This window comes from Topomyia yanbarensis, chromosome 3 (genome assembly GCF_030247195.1).
Source record: "Topomyia yanbarensis strain Yona2022 chromosome 3, ASM3024719v1, whole genome shotgun sequence".
NCBI lineage: Eukaryota > Metazoa > Arthropoda > Insecta > Diptera > Culicidae > Topomyia > Topomyia yanbarensis.
In genome coordinates, this window is record NC_080672.1 from 144,833,263 (window position 1) to 144,851,273 (window position 18,011).

Below are 18,011 nucleotides of genomic sequence, written 5' to 3' on the forward strand. Positions count from 1 at the left end.
CATAACCGAACCTTTGTTGTGATTTTGGCATCGCTTCACCTTAAAGTGTTTTTATTCATACAGTAATGACCCGTTTTTGTCAACCAATCGAAAAATGTTGGTTGATAAAACGGGGAAGTTGATAAAATCGGGATTTTTTTTATCTACATTTTTCCATGCTACATAATTAGAAGCAACCTGAGAGCTAGGCGATTTTTTCAATTAAATAATCAAAGCTAATTTTTTTCTCAATACAGATATTTCAATTTAGAAAATTCTAATGCCATCGTATTCTTCAGACATTTTCACATAAAACACGCTCATAAACTCAATATAATTTGAGCGCATCCTGAGATACACCGTTTTAAAGGAAAAAACTGGTCTCTATATTTTGTAGATCTGGTATAAAATAGAGCTGGAATTTAGATCTAGCAATGGAGATGCCCTTAGCATATCTGTTTACTGCTTATAAACGTATATTTGAAGGGCTTAGTGCAAGAACGGCCCAAGTCAAAAGTATCAAAAGTGGGTTAATCACAAATTATTGTATGTTATTATGTAATGTGTGCAATCACACCGACTTCTGACCAAAAAAACTCAATTTGGAGGTATTTATTTGAATAAAATATTGTTTAGCATTTGAAAAATTCTTCAATTCTTTAAAAGGAAGAGCGGCCCAAATCGAATTGGGCCGTTTTTCCTTTTAGTCCTTGTGAGGGATAAGTAATCTTACATAGGGTAATTTTTTACGACGTTTGTACAGGAGTATACATGTTATTACATATAGGTTTTTACACATAGAATATTTAAAACGATTTGATGGTACATCATGTCAAACTTAATAGTTATAACGTTCACTATTCGATACCTGCTTTTTTATATTGAATTAATGTCGGATTCGTCCCAGTCTCCGTTCGAAGGATTTTCAGTACGAGCCCGTTCATATACCACATGAACAATAAAATCTTCATTTTTGACTCCCTCCTTCCCCACCGTGGACAAGCGAGGTCAATTCATGTACCCCTCCCTACCTTCTTCCCACGATGTCCACGTTGATTTTCAAAAATTTTATTTGGGTGGCTTCATAAATAGTAATGGATGTTCAATTCCAGAAAAAAAATTATTCAATGTGTTAACTTTAACCACAGAATACCATAGCATCTCTTTGAGAAATTTCTATGGAAATGTCTCATTTCTGAACGACATTGTAATCTATTGGATTTACGTTTCAAAGAGTCATCATAATAACACAAAGTTGATATAGATAGATTGACAGATTATTGAGTTGGCTCGTAATTTCAACAACCTTTCAAATCTAAAAATATTTAAATGTTCAGATCTTTTCAATTTAAATAAATGCCTGCACATTCACACACTTTGCTATTATAATCACTTTGGTTATTTCAAAATTACGAAAAATTCAAATGCAAATTTGTTTCACTTTCTTATATAAGACAAAAATATAATGCAAAGTCCCAGTGGGCATTTCACATCCCTTTTTCCCCTTCTCCGTGGACAAGCGCGGACTTTCTCTTAACCTCTCTACACCTCTAAATTGTCCACGTGGTATATGGATAGTCCCAATCGGAATCAGAGTATGTGCCATCTGATAACATTGATTCTTCGGAAAGTTCTGATTTTAATTTGGCTTTGGAAGTTTCTGAATGCCGTCATATTCAAGATGGGGGAAGGGGAGGGGAGGTTTGCTTCTCTAATCTTCCGGCCATCACATCACATGATTTGGTATTCTTAGTATGTATAACAAACATAAAGATGTGACACAAGTTGCTAAAAACGCACAAAAATTCTGTCAATCCTATTTTTCATTGGATTGTCTGCTCTAAAAATATTACCAAGGGCCGTTCATAAATGATGTCGTGTATTGACAGTTGGCGATAAGCCTTGAATTATCGAGAAAAACTAAAAATTTGAGACCAAGGGGTGAGTCGCTCAGAAAAATGTGCCATACACACTGTATCTCCTACGATAACACGATATAAGATTACGATTCACAGTAATGCACGATCATTTCACTCGTTACAACAATGTGTGGCACAACGAGACACACTTTTGGAAACTCAAAAACTGTCAACAAAGTGTAGTGGCCAGTGAAAATAGATTTTCGATTTCCCGCTTTTTTCCCGGTTTTCCCGACAATATTTAAATGTTTTTCCCGGTCTAGGAAATCGACAGAATAAAACATAAATTATTGCTATCATGTCTTTATTTTACGTGACACACATAAAAATATCAGATATTTAGTTTTTGATTAGTTTCATTTTTTCATCAAGAATATTGACTTCCTTTTGAGCGTCTGCCAGAATTTTAGCTTTTTTCACCTCCAGTTCACTGATTGATCTGGACGCCACACGTTTCTGCTCAGCTTGCTTTAATTTTTCGTTGTCCTTTTTTTCCTGGCGTCTAATGCTTCCTTATACTTGGAATACGCGCTTCTGGAATATTGCAACAAACTTTTGCAGATGTAAACCTTTGTTAGTCCACCGGCATTATGCACCGCATCATATACAATACGCTGGGCTACTAAGCTTTCCTCGAGCTGGTTAACCACTAGGCAATCTTTATTTATTGAGAAACCACGTTCCGATGAAGCATTACCATGGGAAAGTATCAATATTTTCTTTACGAAGCAGCTCAACAACTCTAATGATTTCCCTGAATCAGATATAGCTGTCATCCAGAAATAGTCCACACGTTGTTTGGTCCTTTGGTACGTTGACAAACTGTGCTTGAACGACGGTAATGAAATTAGGTGCGCATACTCATCTTTAACTCTATCGGCCGATGTTCCAGTCATATGTCCTTTCTCTACTACCGTTTGCAAACAAAATTCAAGCCTTTTCTTTGCAATATCGGAATACTGAACAAGTAATTCCGGATTCAGGCACGAAATGAATCGAGTGAAGCTAAAGTGGTAAGCTAAAGGAGAACGTTCGAACATCTTCTTAAGAAACCCGACGAAATATGCTTTACAACTGGATCGGAATAGTAAAACATGCTTTTCTGATTGGTCGACCTTCAATTCGTTGAGCACCACCTTTGCGGTAAACCCGATATCAACATTCGAGACAGCAAGCAAATTATCTTCCACTAGCTGTAAATTAGCTAGTGATTTTGGTTTAGTTTTAAGAATTTCTGGTTTGACGACTTTTTCCATTACCAGCAAAACTATTCCAGTGAGATCATCATACAAAAAAGGCGACATAGGTTCCTCATCTTGAAATTTTTTTAGAAACGGTTCGACCGATGCGGCTGAAGACATGAAGAAAGACAACTTGGCTTTGAACAGTTTGTCACCGACAGCCTCAGCAACGATCTTGAAGTTTTTCGTACCGACGAGCCCTGGAAAACTCCTTTTGTAATCCGGATGACTTTCCTTCCATTTCTTTTCAGTCTGTTTGTTGATAGCGTTGACATACATTTTCAATTTAGGTAGCATTTCATTAGCTCTTTCAGCTACACGGTGGTTTTCAACCCACCTAACTGAACAAAATTTCAACGGAAATAAAGACGACCCAGTCACCGCTGAATACTCTGCTAAGCGCAGGGGAACATCGCGAAACAAATAGTACAACGATTGCAAGAAATCATCAATGTGCCAGTTTGTTTCCTTCATTCCGTATTTAAACGAATTGTGGACAACGTGTAAGCCACAACTTCCTATATTCAATAATTCATATGTGTCTCCTCGTTGTTCACGCAATTCTTTTGCAAGATCTTTGACCAGCTTCAAATTTACATTTGGTCCATCCATTGACACTTGAATAACACGACTTAATAAAGAAGGGTTTGGTTTGAGACAACTTTTCAGCCCATCTAATAAATCAACAGCACGTGTAGACGATAAAAAGGCAGAGCCTATGTATGATGATCGCACTTCCTTTTTGCTTTCATCGAAATATTTGACGCAGACGTCCATTTGTTGCCGTTGAGACACTTTGTTCAGTGTTTCATCAAACCCTATAACAAGCTCAGTACAACCACTCAAAGCATCGAACAACTGCCGTGTATAATATGGAGCCAACCCGTATGAAATCATATAGCCGATTTTTGTGCGGCCCAGTTCCACTTTAGCAGCTATCTCGCTATCCGGGAACATATCTTTAAATAACAACACATCCGAACCGGCACAACGCAAAGACCGATGGGTGATCACTGTTTGCAATATCCACAACACTTCAGCCTTTGCAACATTGTCATTCAGTAAGAATTTTTTTATCTTGCTCTTCTCATGGCTTTCGGTAGCAAATAACTGGATATTTGAATCCTGTTGAGTATCTGTTGGTTTTTCATTCGCCATTGTACTGACCTGTGTTGATGGTCCTAAAACAAAACAGGAATAGTAAAACAATAATAAAATAATATGACCTACTTACCAGCTTTTTCAAAATGTTCCACGAATTCGGGAACCGCTAATGTCCTGTGCTTCGCTTTCTTTAATTGCTGATGCAATTTTCCTTTTTCGTGGCTCGTAAACGCAACTTTTCCCATAGTATCAATTTTAAACGACTTGTTACATAAAATACAACGAGCAGATCCAGAATCTTTAGGATCCGGGGCGCACCACGAAAACTGTTCTTTGTAACGTAACGCAAACTTCGTCATTTTTAATGCGAACCAATATGAATGATTTTTGAATGGCGTTTCACACATCAATGAAATATTGGATCTCTAGCTTCTGCATCGGTATATTCGGTATAAAGGAAGAATGCATACAAACGATTCACGACTACCCACACTAGTTTGGCCGCCGCTAACGTAAATACGCCGACAATAATGAGAGTTACCAGAACTACCGATTTATCCGTTGTTATACCGATTCGCAGATGACGAGGGTAAATTCCACCAAAATATAACTATTTTTGGGAATTTGGAAAACATCCATTAATATCTGTTAAGTTTAGTCTAAAACCTCAAGAGTTTCATTTAGGGAACGAATCAAAGTTTGTAATTCCAAGTAATTTGTTATTAGATTACAAAATGGTACTACAAAATACCATCTGACCACCCTGGAAAGATGGTAACGACATTAACGGTAAGAGTTGCAGAGGAGAAAATAAATGCGAAGCGGAGAAAGTGCTCTCTTGGCTCTCATCGTTGTATCAACCAGCGTACGAATACATATGGTTGCCATGACTTGGATTGAAAACCATCAATTGAACGAGCAACGTTGCAACTCGCCTTGGCACTCATTTTAGCTAAAAAGAGGCATTCTCTATAGAGACACACGGATATCGCGAGAGTATGTGCTAATGTATGGAGAGAAGTTCTCTTGGTACCGTAAACCGGGGTGACTTTGATCATTGGGGTGACATTGATCCAAGAGGATGACATGACGTCATACTATCGTAGTCAACATAAGAGCATTGGTTGTAACGAAATGTATTCTAAATACGAACGAGGAACACTTTTGTTTGCATCAAATCGAAGAAAGTGTGCATTGTTTTCCATTGTTTACTGCAACAGCTGTTTCTTAATGACATTTCAACCGATTTTGACATTGTCAAACTGACCCCCATCGATCGGTGGAAAATCGATGTTGCATATTGTCAAACTCTGTATGTAGAGATAGGGACGTCAGTTACCTGCATTGATCACACGAAACTTTTTTCGTAGATCCCACACTACTTTTACATCCCACACTACTTTTACAGTAAACGGCAAGTTACGGCGGGTAGCCTAGAACAAAGTTTCATTAGCCTACCGCTCATCAGCATCTACTGGAACCCGTCTAGCCGCATTGTCGTTTATGAGCATAATTATTCTCAATCATTATGGGTTTTATTCAAAACTTGCTCTAAGTCTTGAAGCGAGGGCATTACGTCAGTTGTTTGATATTGGTTGCAAAATAATGTGATATAATATACTATACAACCGGTGAAATGACGGCACTCTAGTATTCGTAAGATGAATCTAACAAAAGTGTTGTGAATAACATTGCAAAAATCTGTTTTCTCACTATTCTTGATATAATTTTACCCTGTGAATAGTATTAGTTCATCCTGTTGAGCTTGCATATGATTTTAAAATGGCATAGTCGCGAGTTCAGAGTATAATACTAGCAAAGAAGGTTTTATAAGTGATGGTGATGGGCCCAGAAAAAAAATTGGTGCTATATATTAGGCGAATATAGAACAAATAAGACCAAATACAATTTATTGTATTTTGTTGCATTTTAGAATACAAAGAGTTGAATGGTAGAATACACCGAAAAAAAACTCAGATCCTCACTTTCTAAAATTTCCCGGTGTTTTTATGATTATCCCGCTTTTCCCGTTTTTTTCCCGGTGGGTTGAAATTCCCGCCGTTTTCCCGCTTTTCCCGTTTTTCCCGGTTCGCTGGCCACCCTGTGTAGTTGAATAATCATAGCAACCATTGCTTTTGTTTTACTGAACACCATGGCACACCGTGGCACATTGCGGCACAAGCTACCACGCTGTTTGTTTGTGAGCACAATTCGATTTGTGCTAAGCGACTCACCCCTTGTTTGAGACGCACTAGTGGAACTGGGTTAAATAAAACCAACAGCAATTCCTCGAATTTTTTCAGCGAGACATTGTTTATGAATGGAACCCAAACAAACAATATTCCATAACGAATATCACGTAACATCGACGGCAGAGCAGTGGGATCAAGGCCAAGTTCCCCCTGGGTCGTGCAAAACTGAGAAGCATCATCATGTTCAACACAGAGAACAGACTTCCATCTCAAGCGTTAAAGTTGAGTAAAAGGCACATCCAAAGGTAATTGAGAGGTTACCACCAAAGGTGGTTCGCTCGTCATTCCGTTTAGTGCGTGAGTGTTACTGAATTGATATTCAAGTGATCGTTACTATTATGGGATATATTATGGTGGTCGTAATGGTCTAGCAAATATTTGTTAAAATTACAAAACAAGTATTTTAAACTTGTTTGTTTGAAACTGAATGTCTGTTCTCTGTAACTTAGTTGTAACAATTAAAATCTTAAATTATTTTTGAATATGAAACAAAACACTCATTAATATACACTAGAACAGGAAAATAACTGGCAGAATTCATAGTTACAGGGAAATTAACATTCGTGGACGGTTATCAGTGCTCTCTGAATTAGCAATAGTCGATTGATCCGCTTCAGGCCTAAGGGACCCAAGAGGAGATCAGCAAGGATGCAAAATGCCTACCTTTTCTGCGGCTGTAATTTTTCTGCCTACATTCTCATTTCTCTTTCGACGCTGCTGTCTTTCGCTATTGCAGGACGCCCAGCGCTGTGCGGCAGTAAGTAAGCAAAGCAGTAACATGACAAAAAATACTGCCCCCAGTACAGCCACCAGACGCGAGCGGTACAGCTTCTCTTTCCTTATTTTACACTTTTTAATATTCTTAATCTAATCAATATTTTCAATCAAAAACGACGTAAATGAATGCTGTTCGTTTACGCCACGACCGGCATCAACGCTTTCGTGTGCGGGCCTCTCTCTTTGACTACGCAGAGAAAAATGTACAAAGCGAGAGAACAAACATTACTACGCCACACTCTCACCGAGCAGTCGGAGTACAGCAGAAAAACAAAAATGTATTCTACTGCTCTACGGGAAAATGTACTCGGTTTGGCTACCGTTCTGGCAAGAACTGTAGTGATGTGTCGCTGTAGCGGGCTGTACGGCTTGTGCAAATGTAAATATACCGAAAAAAATGTAGTTTACTAATACCTTTGGCATCCCTGGAGATCAGGATCAAGACAGAAGCGGAATCAATGCGAATATTTTATTGCATCACTGACGATTTAACACGCGTTGTTAGGAGCTTGATACCGAGGACCGGTATTTACTTGGCAGACAGTTGCTAATTCGTCCGATTTTGCAAATTTTGTCTCGCGGGACAGACCGAGATCCCTTAAGCTATAAGCTGCAGTCCTACCAGCCCGCTAAAAAAAAATCGTTCATGCTCCAATAGATTTTCAAGTCCAACTTTATTCCAGATTTTCAATTACAACTTAATTTCAGCCAATCGTTAAAAGTCCAGCGAAAATGTTTAGTTTAATTTAATTTAGTTCGATTAATGTAGATAGAGAGAAAACTTGGCGTTCACATAAGATCACAAAACATACAATGCAGCTTCTACCATACGTACCGTATACGTTATGCACTGTTTCTACAAAAAATTAAGGACATCTACTACAGCGGAAGCTAACGATGTTGATAAGTCCCTCGATAATAATTAGTGACTTAAGTTCATGTTTTGGGAATTTCGTTTCTTTTGTTTACGCTAGACCGGACCATGTAATTTTATTTTTTCATAAACGAAACTAAACACATTGAATTTATGTTCAAAGCTATCCTGGCATTTTACCATTTAGACATATGAAAAGAAAATGTAGAGAAAAATTAATGGTCGCAAATAAAACGTAAAAATAAATTCTGTTATTTTCATTTTCCGTTATATCTCTGAACAAGTTTTTTGCAGTTGGGCCGTTCTTGCACTGAGCACCTTCATTTGTGAATGTATGAATGAATACCGATTTGATCAAAAGATTCTCTATCCTGGAATGTTTACCAATAAATAACCTTACCTATACCCAAAAATACAAATATTCGTCGGATTAATCGAGCATCTCTTTTCAGTTTAAAAAATCCATCTACGCCGTACCTAGCCAGCCCGAAGACATCGGCGCAAACCATGAGTTGTGGTACGGGCTGTTTCAATCGGCATTGTTGGGAGCCAAACCCTTTCTAAACATAGACGTGTCGCATAAGGCATTCCCATCCGGGGGACCGGTGTTGAAAATTCTGGCCGATTTGAACCGATCTTCTGTTCCGAACGATGTTCCCGATTGGTTGGCGAGAGAATTAACAACTTATCTAAAAGGAATGGAAATCAGTTACACAGGGCCAAGCGCGGCCAACAAAATTTACAAATTCAACAAACTAAAGGGCCCAGCCAGTAAGGAGTCTTTCAAACAAGATAACGGCACTGTATTGACTGTTGAACAGTACTTCCGCCAACAAGGAATGCCTCTGAAGTACCCAAATCTGCCAGTCATGCACGTTGGAAGCCTTGTTCGCAACATACTACTACCAATGGAATTTTGCACCATTCCGCGTGGACAAGCTTTAACCAAAAAGCATCCGGATTCGTGTACCCAAATGATCATACGACGATCAGCCACCGACACCGCCACTAGGAAGAAAAAAATTATGGATTTATTCAACCAAATCGGCTATAATAATGCTCCAGCTATTAAAGAATTTGGTGTTAATGTTGGTAATACTTTTGAGCAAGTTGAAGCTCGCATGATAGATGCTCCAAACCTACTATACCGCAATAACGCCCAAGCTAAGCCCATGAGAGGTGTGTGGCGCGCAGACAATTTCAATTTTGTAACTCCAAGCACGGATGTAGTAAGACGTCAACTTCGATGGACAATCCTTAATTTGGACTTTAGAACGCGTCCCGATGCTATCGAGGATTTCGGGCGATCCATTTATAGACTAGCCGAAAAGCAGCAAGTTCAACTTGAGCCGTTTTCGATGAAATCCAATTTTTATGAGCCACGTGATATGAGATCATGCATTCGTGACTTGGACAATATTTTGCAGGAGCTTAAACGGCAACAAATGGACTTGGTTATTGTAATCATTCCGGCAGCGGGGGGGCCAAACGGCGATGTGTACGCCAAGGTTAAACAAAAAGCCGAATTATTCACAGGATTGTTGACGCAGTGTATCAAGGGAGATACATTGTTCAAAAAACGAGGTGATCTTAGCACCATCAATAACATTTGGCTCAAGGTAAGTGTGCTATCCATGATAGGCAAAACTAATACAACTTCTACAGTTGTATGTCATTTCCCGGAGTAACATTCCCCAGAACTCTTCCCGGAAATCTCAGAATGTACTATTTCCGGGATAATCTTTTTCCGAAAAGTATAATTTCCCGGACAGCTATTTCCCGGAAAATCAAAAAACCTCAAACAGATCAAACAGATTTTGTGAAGACCTGCTATGCCTCTAACTACATTCTAGAAGATTACCTACTTTAGAACATGAAAACTTGTAATTTATAATGATTTTGAAACATTGCAAATTTTACATGTTTTTGAACATTTGGCAAAGCGTTATGATGGTGATTACAGGAGGAAATGTTGGTTGAATGATATTTATTAGATTCTCCCAATTAATGTTCTGTAGCTAAACTATGATCATATTTCCTTAGAGGGCGCGTTTTACCCCATGGTTTTGTGAATCGTCATTTGACTGATGATATGTGAAACTTTTTTTCAGTTTGCTTCGAGGACCGAGTATTTTAATTTTCCCCTGATAGCGTAAAAACGCTCTATAAACTTCTAAATAAACTTTCCGAAGTAACTTGTATCAAATCATCAACAGAAAATCATAATATCAGCATCCAATAAGCCAATACCACCTCCTTTACACAACGAAACAACCAGCGCTTATCTAATCGTTAATCGATAGAAAGATGAACGACCACTTTGTTTTCAGTAAGTTACAACTTCATTGTATACATACTCCACAGCGTACTCTGAAACGCGCTCCATGGTGATTTTACCTGTACACGCACCTAACGCCACATATAATTTACAGAGCAAGAGAGCGCGGTTCTCTCACCAAACTTCCCCATTATCATTGTATCTTCCGTGTATGCATTACTTTACTTTATTTTTATTTACGTGACTTGAAACTGTCACTCACGTGCATCATTGGAATGCTATCAGCAGCGCTTAGCGGAAGTCATGAGATATATCGCCTACCACCGAAGAATGCGAGATGATATGGAACGCGCAGCAGCTGCTACGCTTACAACGTCAGAACACAAACTAACGAATTTTTCTTATGTTCCCTTTTTATACGTGTCGCAGCTCATTCGATGAAAAAGAGGCAGTCCTAGCAACGCTTGCTACTTGAGCGAATTGTAGCGACCAATCATGGATCAGATAATTACTACTTTCATCAAATCAATTATTTCCGTTATTTTTAGTAATTGTACATCATACAGAATTAGATACAAAATTGTTGTACGTATTTCCAATCAGATAGCGCAATAATCTTATTTTTCCATTCAGTGCAATGGCAGATATTCACGTTCAAAAATATGTTTCGGGTGAGAGATTTTTGTTCCAATTGTTTCAGCTTTCTAACATGAAGCTGCACGAATCAATCCACAGAGATAATAATCAGGTGCTCTCCCGGTGTTGACATACAGTCTGCGGACATCTGACAAGTGGACTTGCTGAAATCGACTGAAATGACAATTCTTTCTAATCTGATCATGGTTCGGTGCATGAAATTAGCGAGAACCAATCAGGGACGAGCTTTAGTCAGATGATTTGAAATCTGTTTTTTCGTGTGTGTGTGTGTGTGTGTGTGTGTGTGTGTGTGTGTGTGTGTGTGTGTGTGTGTGTGTGTGTGTGTGTGTGTGTGTGTGTGTGTGTGTGTGTGTGTGTTTTAGTGAGGTTAAAAAAGCTTCAAAAGCCTGGCGTGTAGTGTTTTGGCACTGTGTGGGACTCACGACTCACGTACGTGCCTAACCACTAAAAACATTCCTTACTTTTTACGCCCTTCTTCCCCACGGAACTACGTCATCGTATTACTTCGTGGGGGGGGGGGGGGGTGCTTCGTTGTGCTTCCGTCGCACCTCTTTCTTCTGCTCTATCTCAGAGCCTCGTTTAGTTCATGGAGTGGCTCGACCTATGAGCTTTGATTTAACTTTCGACTCTACTCTTGCTTGTTGTCTCCATCTATCCACGTCGCCGTTTAACTCTCGTCCCCGTGAGCGGTTGAGGTTCTGATTCATTGAGCCATTTCCGTGTTTCCGTGAGTCATTCAGCTCCGACCTTATCACGATCTACTTGGATAGTTCCCAACGATGAACTCACACTCCTCCGACCGATAGTTCCCCGACGGAGGAATTTCCCCCGACACCGATACCCGCTTCCTTGAGCTCCCAGCTTTATCGAGATGAACTCGGATATTATCCTCCTCCGACTGAGAGTTCCCCGGCAACGGAATTTCTCTCTGTACCGGTGTTTGTCTCGTGAGCCAATTATCTCCCCTTTCCGTCACGATTCTGTCGGGTAGTCCACGGCAGCGAATCTATCCTACCGTGAATTCCCCGGCGGTAGATTGCTCCCGACCCGATGTGCCTTTCTGTGAGCCATTTACCTCCCCGCTTCGTCGACTCGGTCTAGTCCCCGGCGGTGGAGCTAGCCTACTCAACGGGCCAGCCAGTAGGTGCTGAGGTCCATCCAGCGATTCCGGGTGGAGCGTAGCTTCCGGTTCACTGGCGCACCAACGACCCACTGCTAGCTATTCGAAACGGTCTACTCGGTGTAATACTCGACGGTGGATCTAGCCTACTCACGAGCTACCCAGTAGGGTGTCGCGGTCGGTCTGGCGATTCCGGTGAAGCCTGACGTCCGGTTCACTGGCGCCCCGACGACCCTAACCTAGTGCTATATCGCCTACTACTCAACTGGTCCCCGGCGATGGACCTAGTCTACACCGTCGGAGAGTTCCCCGGCGGCGGAATTTCTCCCGAAACCCGATTTGTTGTTTCCCGGCGGCGTTCTAGCCAGTGGTGCTACTTTGCTGGTCCCTTCGCCACTTCCTCTGCAGCTCGGAGAGTATACTCGTAACCACTTTATTCACAGCGTGCCAGATACGCTCGTCGTTGCACATCTCTTCGACGATATTGTTCACTGTCAAACCAGGCATACCCCTTCGGACTTCCTCGAATCTAGGGCATTCGAAGACTACATGTTCCGGCGTCTCTTGCACGTTCGTACACTCCGTTTCTGTTGTCGACTGCCTTAACAGTTGTTGTGCAATGTCGCAATGATTAAGATTAAGCTGGGTTATCTCCATCATCACCATCATCGTTGGCCTGCCTTTAAGTACGCAGGGCATTTGAAGCCTCCCGTCATGTGGTCGTTTCCGTCTTCCGGTTTGCAGATCAAGCACCTTGGTTGCTTCCTGCAGTCTCCAGCAACGTGCCCCTTTTCTCCGCATTTTCTGCACAATGCAGACCTGTCCTGGCCCTTGCAGTTCCTCGCCAGGTGTCCGAGGTCAAAGCATCTGAAGCATCGCTCCATCTGCTTGGAAACTCGCGGAGTGACTCTCAGCGAACACACCGACCATCCTACTTTTATCTTGCCGGTCTCTGCCAGCTTGCTCACGGTAGGTCGAGCTCTTGACGGAAGGATCCTTCTTCAGCTCGAAGATCATCTCGCCCTTCTGTGTGCGCCTCGTTCTAACAACGTTCTCTCCCAACTCCTTCAGCTCTGGGTCCTCTTCGACGATCAGTGCATCTCCTTTTGGCGGCTTCTGACGGGCCGAAGGTTTTCCTTCCTTCTTCTGCTCCCTTTTTTGATCTTCCTTCTTCCTCTGCTGTTTCCCGTGCTTCTTCTTCCGACCTACAACGGTATTCCAGCTTTCTCTCTGTTGGGTGTCGTCTTTTTCTTCGGCAACAGCCACAGCATCTTCGAGCGTCTGCTTTTTGGGCCCGCCTGGTCTTCCGTCTCCTGGCAAGGATCTTGTCCCCTTTGGAAACTAGCGTGTTCTCCACACCAATCTGCTTCTCCTTACCCTGCTTCGGAGGGGCTAGGACGATAGTAGCCTTAGCCAACGCCAATGCTCGCTCGGCTACATCAGCCCTCCGCGTTGCCGTGTCGTACTCATTTACGGTAGACAGTAGCACCTTTCGGATTCTGATGACCATTTCTTTAATGTCCTTATGGACATTGTTTCTTGCATCCACAAACTTGTGGAGCTCCTCCACCAAGTGTTTCGCTGCCACTACTCTTGGCTTCTGTGGGGTGTAGTTCATCCCGCTCTGCCCTGGCTATTGTTGCGGCTGCTGCTGTTGCTGCTGCTTCTCCACCTTCTGCTCTTGCTGAGTGAGTTCAGTTGCTGCTGGTGGTGACCTCACTATACCGCCCCTGCGAACGAATTCGCCGTGCATGCTCCGTTTATGTTAGTTGCTTGTTTATTCTCCATTTTATTGGGTCACAACTACGGGCCGCTATCTTCGCTCGTGATCCCATGATTATCTATACTGCCAAAAGGCAGCAGGGAAGTCATGCAAGGATTGATACTATCCTTTATGGGGAGTAGTGTTCAGAGCCGGATCGGCGTAAATCGGGAATGCTCCAACCGAACCTAGCACCACCAACCAAATGATGGCGAGTTTCGAACGTACTCCGAGACCTGCCAGAGTTTTATTGGGACGGAGACAGCCATGCTGTTAGCCCAATCGCCATTTCATGTCGGTGTCATCCTTCCTTACTCAGGGAGTAGAACAGCACGCCTGTCAGCCCAAAGTCGCTGTCCTATTCGAAATCCGTGTCCTGTCCGTTGTCGTTCGCCATGGCCAGTATGTCATAATCAGGATGTTACTGGCGTCGATCCTGATGTGCCGGTTGGCACTCCGGTTGGGCTAGGGTGCTTTTATTGCTAAGATCTTCGATTATTGGAATCTTAGGATCTTAGCAGAAGCGGCACAGACTCGCTTCGTCGGAGCTGCTTTCGGTATTATGGCTTTTTTTAGAGTTTTTTACCAAATTTTCCTCCTTAGGGTGAAATATAGCATAGTTTTTTTAGAGGTTCAGTAGAGCCCAATCCAAACCCCACCATATCCTAGCAAAACTCCGCGACTCGCAGTAGGGCGGGGGGGTGTCGTTAAGCCCCTAGACTAGACTCCTGTCCTTCCTGTCCCTGCTGCCCCCTGTGTGTGTGCTATCTTACATCCATCAGAAATGAAAATGATGGCCTCTGCTAGTAGCACGTATCGACACAAACTTCTTCATCCACCAGTCGTGTACAGCTCATAAATATTTCTCGGTATTGTACAGACATCCGTTCGCGCCAAACAACCAAATACGAATGTTGATAGAAACAAATCTGTAGCGGACCTATATTTAAAACTTTTCATCATTTAAGTGTTCGGTTGGTGCACCATATTGACGGCTCTGGCCGAGATGAGCTGAAAATTTTCACCATTTTTCGTAGCTTTGATAGATTTTTTAACATACGGTATTTTCGATATTAATGCATATTATACATACTCCAAATGTTAATACATTGCGGAACATATTTTCGATAAAATTGTCTTAAACCTCAAATCATTCTATTAAGTATGATGGAAGTTATTAACGTTCAAAATCTGACACGACTGCCACAGCCGATATTTTAAAACGGAAGCCCCATATTGAAACGTTAGAAGTATTCTACTTCAAAAAATGTTCATCGTGACCAATATACTGCCGTGATCCGCATAACAGTTCCATTTGCTATGGGTTTCCTATGCATGTGGGACTGTTATGCGTATCACGACAGTATATTATCAACCAGGAACTAGTTCAAGAGGCAGGTATGAACCATGAGCAATATTCTAAATCTTTAAAATAATTCACGAGAAAAGATCATGATTTTTGATTTTGCGAACTAACTGACAATCACGAAAACCAGACGGACCGCTAATAATGTTATTAATAAAATTACGAGTCTTCATTTCGTTATGAATGATAATTATAAAGTTCTGAACTAGTTCACGGACAAAATGATTTGATAATGCGAAAACCGTGCAAAAACTAATATCTCTACTAATAAAAGAAGTTGAAGTTGAAGAAAAGTTGATCACAATTATGACACATGTTTTAGTTCACGGTCCTGTTTTCATAATGTGAAAAAGTGATTGCTGAAAAACCTCTGGTGAAAACCCATTTTCGAGGGGCCCTTCACAAATAATGCCCTGCATATCTAAAGCTATAACTAACTACAAAGTAAATGTCTTAAGAAAAAACTTAACTTTATTAGTTCCTCTATAACTTTGTCGACGAGTGTAAACTTCTGTCTGAACAACTGAAGAAAATGAATTTCATAATTCGCTATATTGTCGAAATCAATAGTTTCAGCGCACCCCTTTTACGTTTTGGGTCGCAATACAGTGTTTGAGTCTACATGAAGTACTTCTTTAATTTTTTTGAGACGATTTAATGCAAAGACCCAACGGAGCCGTGAGGCTTGCAAATATTTACAATATTCAAAAAAATACAAAAGGGAATGTTAGCGTGTATCCGGTAGGGATGCACCGAATAGTAGTACTCGGCTTTCAGCCGAATATCGAATGTCTTATGTTTAATTATTCGGTGTACCGTATATTTGGTTTAATTCAAAATCGGCTGGCATTCGACCCGAATATTCGGTCGACCGAATATTCGCTGCATCTCTAGTGTTCGGTAGATCACGTACACACAGGGCCGGCGGATATCGTGGGTAGTATGGGTATTACTACCCACTCGAAACTAACCTGGAGGGGATGTACCCACACGAAAGTTTGGAACAAACTAAAACCAGAAATTAACCGCATATTTGTCTTGCGCACAAAATGCATGCATCTGACATTCTTGAAGCACAATAATTTATATTTTTTTAGATACAAATTTCTTTTGGCTTACAATTTAAATTTCTTGAAAAAATGGTTTAATATTTAGTGTTTTTTTTTAATTTAAGCTTAAGCTTAATACTAAGGGGAATATATTTTGACACATCTATATCTGAAAGCAAAGAATTCAAATCGATATGCACAAAAATGTTAGTGCATTTTTTCAGACTAAAGACTAGATATACATTTGTTAGTTTTTTAGCACGGCCTATTTTTTGATTAACAATTGAAACAAGGAGAAACACTATTAGGCTAATTATAAGAAAGGCAAAAGATATACACAAGAGGAATTGATTTCAATATCAGAGTAGTAGAGATCGTAACAGGGAAAGTGAAAAGAGGACAGACAACAATGTTAGGGAAAAGACGGAAGTAAACTTGCAGCTTATTGGCAAACGAAAGAATATTACAGGACATCATGAACCGGATCGCCGAATGCTCTCCTTGGATCCGCTGGGAACTCTTTTGTAACCAGATTTTTTTTTCATAAAACGTTTATTTGACACGGCATTTGCAAAAGCTTTTTTACGCCGGGGTTTTTTTTTTACATAACATGTTACAAAGGTTCTTAAGACTATCACGTTATAAAAAAATCACTTTCTAATGCTAACACTGAGGATAATCATCATTTTGAATGTTTTTAATTATACTCTATTTTCTTGAATTTCATTGTAAACGTATTGATAGTTTTTCTGTAATCTTTGTTTGTTTTTTTCTTTATTTATATCGTTTTATCTAACTTAACTAACTGCGAAGAAATCTAAATTGTTTGTGGGCAGCAAGGGAAAAAAACTGGAAACATTGTGGGGATAATTCTATTTGAATATTTATTGTTTTCAGGAAATGATAAATATGGCTCATGTATGTAAGATCTCGTAAAGCGAGGATATCACGAACAGGTACATAGGGTGGTTTTCTTCTGGCTCGTAAGGAGTCTATTAATTGGGATCTGGCTTCACGATATTCAGTGCAAGACCAAGCAACATGTTCAATGTCTTCGTAACCCTCTCCGCAAGTACATTGATTATCTTCTGCGATCCCAATACGGCGGAGATGCGCATTCAACGTATAATGGTTGGACATGAGTCTAGACATCACACGAATGAAGTTTCGACTTACATCCAACCCTTTGAACCATGCCTTCGTTGATACTTTAGGGATAATTGAGTGCAACCACCGTCCCAGATCTCCATTGTCCCATGATGTTTGCCAACTAGTAAGCGTCCTCTGATGAGAAGCGCTATAAAATTCATTGAAGGCAATAGGTCTTTCATAGATGTCACCGTCCAGCGCCCCTATTTTGGATAAATTATCCGCTCTCTCATTACCCGGTATGGAGCAATGAGCGGGAATCCACACTAAGGTAATTTGATAAGATTTATTTGTTAATTTAGTTAAGTATTCTCGTATCTTCTTCAAAAAGAACGGAGCGTGATTATCAAGCTTTAATGAGCGTAGTGCCTTAATTGTGCTGAGGCTATCTGTGAGGATGAAATAATGGCTCGGAAGTAAAGTATCAATGATTTCCAGACTATAGTGAACTGCTGCTAGTTCGGCTGTATAAACGGTGGCAGGT

General features: G+C 40.7%; 1 protein-coding gene across 1 annotated transcript in view; it reads left to right on the forward strand.

Moving 5' to 3' along the window:
* The window catches only part of LOC131687708 (protein argonaute-2), a 45,016-nt gene that overhangs the window by 9,243 nt on the left and 17,762 nt on the right, over positions 1-18,011 (forward strand). The window contains exon 7 of the mRNA XM_058971802.1: positions 8,599-9,765. Coding sequence (XP_058827785.1) covers positions 8,599-9,765 — 1,167 coding nt within the window. The remainder of the gene's footprint in view (positions 1-8,598; positions 9,766-18,011) is intronic.